The following is a 9,783-nucleotide window of genomic DNA, read 5'->3' on the forward strand; positions in this document are numbered from 1 at the left end:
TTACACAAGGATCAAATGTAAATCATTACTTTAATGAATTTCTACAGATATCTTTTAAAATATATTTTTACATTGGCAAATTTCACATGGGTATTAAAAATATCGATTCAATATCGACATTCACTACCATACAATGTTTCTCTGAAATAAAATCCCCTTCAATTGCCCCTTGGGACAATTAACGTTTTTTTAATTGAATTGGGGCAAACCGGAAGAGGCGTGGCTTCACACTCTAATACTTGTAAAAACTACTTTATCTGTTCTGGGTACTGCTCTAAGGGGTACTCACTCAATCCTAAAGTAAACTCTAGCTCATTTATATGGTGATAATAAAAACATTCCGCCTGCACCTTTAAATTAAACACCACCTGACCATTTGTTTCCACGCTGCAGCTGTGTACCACCGACATCCTGTTGCCGTCCACTCGGGCGACCCCGCGCACCAAAACACGCGCACCCCGAGCTCCGGGCGGGACTTCCTCTGTATTGCGGATGCGATATTAGGGTGAGCAGGCAGAAAGGGCTTGGTCGGGGTGTCACTGGTCTATCTGTGCGCCTTCGGACAGCAGATAACCGGGCAGACGACGCCGCCGCCGCCGCCGCCGAAGCCCCGTAGATGAATCTCCTCCTCGGCTATGCTGCTCTGAGAGCGCCGCGAGTACCCGCCCCGCCAACATGTCTGATGTCAACAAGACTATTCAGAAATGGCACGCCAGTTTTAGGAAAGGCACAGACTTTGACTCGTGGGGACAATTAGTGGAGGCTATAGATGAGTACCAAATGTAAGTTGCATTCAACATGTGTATCCTCTCCGCACGCACGCACACACACACACACAACTGCAGCAGCACAGCGCGGGGTGGCATGCTTCTCTTTTTCCTCTTAATCCACCTCTGTCCTGGAGGTGATCAGCATGTGGGTGCATGGTGTTTCACAGGGAGAAGTTGTCGCCTCTCTCTCCCCGAGCTGTCAGTCAGCTCTCGCGGCAGTAAACAAACCCTACCCATCCAATGACGTGATGTGGCAGTTGTTGCAGAGGGGAGCCAGAGTGCATGTTGTATCCCAGATCCATCCACCCTCCACCTCCTCCACCACCACCACCAGTTTGAGTTCAGAGAGTCCTTCCCTGATCCCGTCATGGAAAACGATCCCGAGATGAATGCAGTGTGTGTTGCATTGTGTGTCATGCAGTGCAGAAATGGGCCAATATTCCTCAAGAGTGTTGAGAAATAGTGAGCCACACCCTCCCATTGTTGAGGGTGGGTGTCATGTGTGCAGTGAGGAATGTTTCCTGCTTCTCACCAGTGCCTGTGCAGATGTTTCAACACCTGATCTTCTCTGTCACCTCATTAAAAACCCTTGTCTGAAATGATACAAGACGAATAACACAAAAAGAATCTAGCTCCTTAAATCTTATTTGACTTGGCCGCAAGGGGGCGCAAGCCGACACGATGTCGCCTCCTTACAGTCCAAGTTTTACTGCAGAGCTTTAACGCGCTTCTCTGTTGTGTTTGTGTTTGTTGTTGTTGTTCAGTCTGGCGAGACAGCTGCAGAAAGAGGTCCAGTCTACAAATTCAACAGACTTCACAGAGGAGCAGAAGGTAATCATTGCATTACCGGATTTAACCTTTGTACTGGAAAGTTAAGTTCTGCATTAACTAATAAGTGTTTTTGTTCCTTTTTTTTTTTTAAAGAAAACTTTAGGAAAGGTTGCAACATGCCTGGAGATGAGAAGTGCCAGTTTGCAGGTTTGTGTTGTTGTTGTTGTTGTTCTTCTTCCTGCACGTTATCATATCTGGGAACAAGTTAATATATTTATAGTGCAAAAATGTTGAGATGATGTGATAAAGATGACAGTCAAATAAGAGGAATTGTGGTGTCAGTATGTAAAATCGTGAGGTCATTAGAAGCCGTTTACTTGTCAACTATTTAATATAACTTTTTTTATTATCCCCAGATTAATGAGTAGTAAAAATAATCATTAGCTGCCGCACTAGACGTCAAACATCCAAACCTTTAGTATATACGGTCCAAATAAATATTAGAACCTACCTTAAAAGCTGTGTGGAACATTAACTCATGTTCAGTTCATTAAAGCCACCAAATTCCCAGAGACGATGTCAAGGACAGTCCTCAGTGATGTGAGTGGGACCTGTGGTAGTGACATGTTGAACTGTTGTAGTTTTAGTAAATATACTGAAGCAACTGGTAGCTGAAGAAATGTCACTCGACAGGTGAGATTATTACAAATGGTCCAGCTTACTTGTTGCTTTGACGTCTGTTTCTCTATCAGCCAAGTTTCGGAATTTCCCAGCTTGGGATCAATAAAGTATATCTATCTATCTATCTATCTGTCTATCCTCATGAATTCTGTAAAGATGTAAATGATTTTCTTGCATCTGCTCCTCTGTAGTGCACACAGTCAAACGAGGAGTTCAAGTTAGAAGAACTGAAGAAACTGGAAACCAGTAAGTATCAAGTGTTGTGCTTTCAGACCTTTAAAGCTGTAAAAGGGCAGAGCTCCACTTCTCTGGAATGACTCACCGCCATATTTGCGGGAGGCGGGTTCTGCTGAAACGTTCAAATCCAGACATCCAATCACTGACTCCTCTGTGACATTCCTGTTGTGTTCACACTGTATGATCCCTGTTTAAACATGAATAACCTCAGCAATGTAGTCTTAGTAACTCTATCAACTGTATGTTTGTGTACTTTTTAATATAATATTGTGTCTTTTCTCTATTGACTCTGTGGGTGATGTGCACTTTAACTAAACTGAAGTGGAAGTTTCTTGTGATCCTGCTGTCATGACCGGGTATTCTGATCTACTAACACCTCACCTTTCTCCTTTTGTTGACAGTAATTCAAAATATACTGACCTACAACAAAGAATTCCCCTTTGATGTCCAACCAGTGCCCTCCAGGTAACTATCCTTCATTATACAGCGTATATTACGTCTTTTTCATGCCTATATTGAACAGTATATCCTGCTTGAGTATTGATTATCATTTATTAATACGTCGAAATCAGTCTGTGTCGGTGTGACCAAGTAAACTTAACCCATAGTCCTCTTAACAGCTTTTGAAATGATGTGATTGAATAATAAATCGATGAGTTGCATGATAGCAAGTGGTGGTGCCTGTGTATCAGTAAATATGTGAAATGAAAAACTGCTCAGACAAACCTTGTAAGTGTACTTTCAGTTGAGATTAACTCGTCGCACAGTATGTCTTCCCTTTTTTGGAGTGATAATTCAATCTGATCTGTTATTAATTTTGTGTGCACATCGTTACAAACAGGATGTCTGTAATAAAAAATTGAGAAATTTACACTTTTAGGTAATTGGACAAACCGCTATGACATCTTCCTGTAATTTAATGATCACCTGAAGGAGTCGCAGAATTAACCTCTGGGGACAAAAACTCTCTTTAGTTAAATTGTTCTCAATCTGCAACAATGCTTATTTCCACAGGGATTGATCACAAGCCAAAAAATAAAATTTCTAGTCTGAAACTCTCCCTCTCTCGTCTTCTGTCATGGTTGGTTTTCCTCACAGGAATGTTTGAAGTTTTATCTAATCTGCAGATGAAGTGATCAAACTTGCCGTCTCTCTCTGCCAGGAAAATCCTCGCTCCAGGCGAGGAGGAGAACCTGGAGCTGGAGGAGGAGGAGGATGCTGCAGCAGGAGCTGGTTCTACAGAAGCCTTCCCCCCACGGGCCCCCGGTACTGCTCACATGTCGATAACAGTTAATCAAACGCTTGATTCGTTGTGTCATGTTGTCGGGTTGTCCCGTCCTCGGAGGGCTGTTTGACTGTGTGTCTTTTTTGTTCTCTCCATCGGTGCTGTGCATGGTTTCATCGCTCATTCCTGCCCGCTTCATTTGCAGCTTCGCAAGGTACGGCGTTATCGACCAGCAGCATCTGAATTAGTTCTGTAGTGCGTGAGGGTGTGTTTTATCACATCTTTCAGTGGGAATAAGCAGCCTGTTGCTGAATTGACAAAAATGTGAATGGCACCTTTTAAAGCATCAGATATTTTCCTTAGAGGAGTTGGTGGAGACCAAACACAGAGCTAAAAGCAGAGTAAATATCCATCAGGTGAACAGAAACATGAATCCAGTGCTCAGATTGTTTCATGTCTGCATGATGTGTTAACATGCAACTGCCAGCTATGAGGTCTGTCAGAATGAATCTTTATGCAGTCATTATATCTTTTATTTTGACAAGAGGCTCAAAAATAAATGACTGAGAGTTCATGTCTGGTCAGAAAACCTCGTTATCATGCTTGAGCTTCTCACAAAGAGGAAAGAGGGAAACTTTCAATGGGAAATTACATTGAAAGCTAGCAGAACAGAAGCTAACAAAAGCTAACCCTCACACTGAAAACGATCTGCTATTGGCTCATCTTTGCTCCCAGGTGATGTCATCGCTTATCGTTATGGTGACTGTTAATGTCCGTACCCTTTGTCCTCTGCAGGTACCTTGTTGCCACGGTTACCCTCAGAGCCTGGGATGTCCCTACTTACTATAAAGATTGAAAAAATTGGGTTGAAGGATGCCGGCCAGTGCATCGACCCTTACATGACCATTAGTGTCAAAGGTAAATGATCTCATCAAGTCCAGCACAATTTCATGTATGTGTGTGAGGTTTGGGTTAAAGTGAGCAGTTTGGTGACAGCTGCTGGTCTCAGGTTACAGCCACACCCTTTCTCTCTGCTGCCGTGGTTCCAGCTCTGGAATGCTCAGAAAAATGCCAGTTCATGTTACCGTTGTGCAAAAGCAAGAGCGTGTTCTGTGTTTTTGTGCCTGCAGACTTAAATGGTATAGACTTGAACCCCGTGCAGGACACCCCTGTAGCCACCAGGAAGGAAGATACCTACATTCATTTCAGTGTGGACGTGGAGATCCAGAGACATGTGGAGAAATTACCAAAAGGTAATAAATGACAGTTTATCCAAAGTGACATAGTAGAAATACAGTTATGTATGTTAATGATATTGAATTAGGACATCTCTAACATCACAGATGATCTGAACATAAGTTTAAAGGAGCAATTTGTAAGATGTGGTCAGAGATTAGGTTTAGAACATGAAAAAAATAAGGAACATTACCTTCAGAATGAATTCAAGTTTTGTTCTATGAGCTACATTGCCTTGTTAACTCATTGTGAATCACACTGTATTCAAGCTTGCTAATAACAAAATAACACGTGTTAAACAGTCTTGGTTTGGTCACACAGTAAGATGTAAAAATATTCCAATTCTATTCTCCGTTTTCACCCGTTGCTGATGCCTGATCTTCCGCCTTTTTACACCTCTCCTGTTCCCGCCTCCCATGTCTTCTCGTCCTCTGAGTCACACAGTCAGAGCCACTGTAAATCGCCTCCATACTGTATCCCCTGTCTTCAAACTGGCATCTGTCGGTCTCAGAGGCCATGTTCAGTCCAAGTCCGGTGATCCACTGATAACTGAGCTACTTGCAAACAGCAGCTCGTCACTCCAGCCAAAGATAGCTACAGCAAACAGTGTAGTGAGCAGTAGTAAGCGATATGCTGCCCCCTAGAGTTTTCTGGCCATTTCTCTTTTAAACCATAGACTGACTATCCTCCACAGGTTTCTTATAGTTAACTCTTGTTAAAACTACATTGCCCAGAAGTCTTAGGAAATTAGTACTTTGAAAAAAGCTTAATAGCTATGATCCTTCTTTAAAGGTCTGTCAGAAGCAGTACAGTCAAAGAAATATTGAGAGACAAACTTTGTGGTTTTTGGTCTTGTCATGGGATTTGTCCACTGTAATAAAAATTACGAATAGGGCAATGACATCATTAAATATTACAGTGAATTACTTTGTCTTAAAAACCAATCCCAGTCCTCCTATTCATGTTGATAACCCTGCTGTACATTCTTCCAGGAGCAGCTATATTCTTTGAATTCAAGCACTACAAACCTAAAAAGAGGTTTACCAGCACAAAATGTTTTGCCTTCATGGAAATGGACGAGATCAAACCCGGCCCCATCGTCATTGAACTGTGAGTGGACTGTATTCTTTGTCTGAATGATTTGAGCGATTCATTTGTCGTCTCGTGAAACATGAAGTATACGCTGTACCTTCTCGAATTCCAGGTACAAGAAGCCCACAGACTTCAAGAGGAAGAAACTGCAGCTTCTAACAAAGAAACAACTCTATCTCCATCTTCATCAGACATTACACAAGGACAGCTAAGTCAGAGCACGCCTCGAACTTTGAACCACCTCGTTTAATCTCCCTCTTGAATCCACATCCAGCAGAAATGTGGTGCTCATCACATCCAGCAATACTAAGACAAGGTTGTAGTCATTTTTTTCCCATGAGTATATGAAGAAAGTAAAAGGAACTGAGCCAAACGGTCACATCCGCTCAGACTGCCACGTTATTTCTACATTTTTGTATTCTTTGATTTTTTTTTTTTTATGTCTGTTGCAGGAAATGCTTCTCAAAACCTCTAAATGAATTTTCATTTCACTAGTTAGAGATAAAGGAATTTCATACTAAAGCAGGGTTATGTTAACAAAAGTCAAACCACCTCATCTCCAGTCTTCCTTAGCTCGCTGATTTTGCAAGTGCATATTTTGAGTCTTGATGGAATTTGACTCACTCTGATTCAAGTTTGTGCTGTCGGACTTTGGACTAAAATTTAAATTTGTTAAATTTAGCAAAACATTAAAAGCAACTATTGCTAAACCGCAAATGCAAAGCCATTGAATAAATAACAGGCAAACAGAGACGACGGTGTGTGGGTTTCAGGAGTTTGGAGTGTGCCATAATTATAGACTTTATAGTGTTTTAATTATGATCAAATAAATCAGTTCATTAAAAGAGTTGAAAAAAAAAATTAAAAGCTACTAATGTGTCCGCCTACATAAACATATCACAGTTTGTTTGTTTTCTGCTTTAACTTTCTCAGTTTCCGTTTTGTGATTTCTTTAATATGAACCAACATGAACTGTTTATTTTGTTATTTTCGGTCAATTGGGGGCAGCGGAGACCAGCTGTAAATACAACACTGTCATATCACCACCCTTTAAATGTCCAGTGTGAAGGATTCAGTTGCATCCAGGGAGTTGAGGAGTGCTAACTGAACATTGTCGATTCATCCTCCCCTTATGTGGCTGCGAGAAACACATAATGCCCTCTCTTGAGCCAATGTCTGTTTTGCCTCTTGTGGGCTACTGTAGAAACAAGAAGGCGCCACATGGCAGAAGAGGACCTGCATCCTCTATAGCTATAAAAGACTCATTTTAAAGTAACAAAACACAACTTTTTACAAACTCCTTAGCTTCAGGTGATTACAAGCTAATGAATTTTGAATTCCATTTTGGCCCCTAAATCCTACAAACTGGTCTTTTAAATTGATTTTGTGGACTTGTTATTTTCACAACAAGCAAACGTTGAGCGACATATGCAAAGATTTGTTTGTGGACACCTGATGAAGGTAACTCCAATGTTCACCCCTGTCATTTTAGCTCCGTTTTTGGTCTCCACCAACACCTGCGAAAAATATCTGGCTGTTTACCAGCTTAGCTGTAAGTTAGTAAGATGATAATTCTCTGTGGGCTTGTCACTATAAGCTTTCACATTACTTGCAGTCACTTGACTCAGCGTTGATACAGAAAAACTCGCCAGTGAAGCTTTTATTTTAAGCAGCCGAAACCCTGATTGGCCAGCTGTTCTGTAGATCTGATGACTGGTACTTGTAGATAGCTTACAAACCTCTTAATAAAGAGTTGTGTTTATATTATGGCTATCACAAAGTGGAAACTGTAAATTGATTATAATTACACATAATAATGATAAGAAGAATATTTAAACTCTAAAAGAAGTTCATAATTGCCGTGGTGGCACACTCAGACTCTATAAAGATTTGGTGTTAAGTCACAGACAGTATTCAACTCAGCACTCATTCACTTAAGCAAATGCTTGTTTAAGCCAACAACAATTAAACGCCCCCATATTTCTGACGGCCTTCAACATATGCCAGTGTTCAAGCTTCAGTATGTCTTGGATAAAGTATGTTTAAATTACGAGTAGTGTGTTTTTAAATATGATGCAGCATGGTTTGCATGCTGTGGACGTGTATCCTGTATGCGGTGTGAGCTGTCCAGAAGTTTAACACCCACTAGGAAGTGTTTTTGTAATCGAGTGTTAAGTCACAGAGCAGGTGTTTTTATATGCGGTTAAACTTGATCAGTGCTCACATGCAGGATGCAGGAATTATGCTTTTGTCCTGACTTGTTAAGAAACGGACTGCTACCCAGAGAAGCCCACTACTACTTTCATTTTGAAATTCCACATCGCCCTGTTATAAAGGGCTGTTTCGGATAAACTTGCATGTAACTTTTATGTTTCCGTTCTAACGTTGCAGAGTCACTAAAACATCTACATTGTAATATTTGATTTCAGATTTTTATTTTTGTAACGTCACAATATTCAGGACTGTAAATTTAACTGTAAGATACACTAACCGATGAGTATATACAGTAACTGTGTGTATGTATGAAGCACTATGACTAATGGTAGGACTGAGATATGTGGAGCGTTTTTTGGTTTTTGATGACAGACTGACGGGGAATTGTATCAAACATTTACAATGCTTTTAATTTCTAATAAACTACAAATGAAGCAGTTTGCTGGATGATTTAATTGGATTCTTTCCATAGAATGCAGTGGATTTATGCAAACATAAGCCCCTATTTCTAAAACTAGGACTTTCGTTTTTCATTCTCCCTAAAAGGCTTCAGTTACTTTCCTTTTACTTTATTTCTCAATTTGACGTACTTCTTTTTCAAAATAAGACCATATTGATGATGAGCAGGCCAGGCTTTTTCTTCAGGCTTGCTCATAATAGTATTTTTTAACAGCACTGTCACAAGCTCTTAAGAAACACTCTCTTAATGGTATTATTAAAAGGTCAGTTCACTCAAATTACAAAAAAAACAAGCCAACATATTTTTTTTACTTGCCTCTTGTTGCATCTAGCCAGGCAAACAACCAACACTGCTCACAGAACACAAATGAATACTAAATCCAGTTAAATTGAATCATAAAACTGTCATTTCCTAACTGTTTTTATTGTGCAATATAGTTTCATGTTGGTTTTATTTTATGAGCCATGTTCTGCAGCTGGTGTTGGTATATTAGGAAAGAACTGAAGCAGGTGAAGTTTTTTTTTTCCTGGTGGTCCGTTTTCTAAGTCTGATCGCTTCTGTGTTTATGACTTTAGAACAGGTGATGTTATGCCAGGATAATTTTTAAGGTAGGTTCCTTACATATTTCACATTCACATATGAAAATAAATTAAGGAACTTAAAAAAAAAAAGCTTATCCTGGCAAAACTTGACATAACACAGGACAGAATAAGTCACTTTGAATTTAAGTATAAATCAATTAAACCTCAAGGAAGTTCTGAAATTCCCCTCTGCGAGATTTCGGCCTTAACCTCAACCAAATGGAGCCGGATGGAATTTCATTAGTGGTGCTTACAGCAATCACATTAAACTCGGAACTCTTAAAATCTGGCCAAGTTATGTGAGTTGTCTGCACGGTTCAGTGGAAGAAAAAGAGACAAGATTTTTTTTTCCGGTTATTTGGGTAAACTGATCCTTTAAGCCTCTTACATCTATCTATCGTAATCTATCTAAATATAGCGTCACTCAGTGTTGTGGTCCTGAGACAATGTGCCCTAACGCCCCAGATTTGATGTAATCATTTACAATACCAGACAAGGAAATGTCCAACCTTTTAA

At 40.3% G+C, this 9,783-nt stretch overlaps 1 protein-coding gene across 2 annotated transcripts; it reads left to right on the forward strand.

Moving 5' to 3' along the window:
* Window positions 1–406: 406 nt before the first annotated feature.
* Window positions 407–8,664, forward strand: aida (axin interactor, dorsalization associated). 2 transcript variants are annotated; one of them, XM_030405088.1, is made up of 11 exons: window positions 408–782; window positions 1,535–1,601; window positions 1,695–1,748; window positions 2,414–2,468; window positions 2,861–2,924; window positions 3,622–3,725; window positions 3,890–3,898; window positions 4,480–4,602; window positions 4,815–4,937; window positions 5,913–6,030; window positions 6,125–8,664. In XM_030405088.1, the coding sequence occupies exons 1-11, from the start codon at window positions 676–678 to the stop codon at window positions 6,222–6,224; spliced, it is 924 nt and encodes a 307-aa protein (XP_030260948.1). In that variant the 5' UTR covers window positions 408–675; the 3' UTR covers window positions 6,225–8,664. The 2 variants fall into 2 exon arrangements, with proteins under 2 accessions (XP_030260949.1, XP_030260948.1); XM_030405089.1 differs by lacking the exon at window positions 3,890–3,898 and having other exon boundaries at window positions 407–782.
* The last annotated feature ends 1,119 nt before the right edge of the window (window positions 8,665–9,783 follow it).

The sequence above is a fragment of the Sparus aurata genome, chromosome 22 (assembly GCF_900880675.1).
Source record: "Sparus aurata chromosome 22, fSpaAur1.1, whole genome shotgun sequence".
Classification (NCBI taxonomy): Eukaryota; Metazoa; Chordata; class Actinopteri; order Spariformes; family Sparidae; genus Sparus; species Sparus aurata.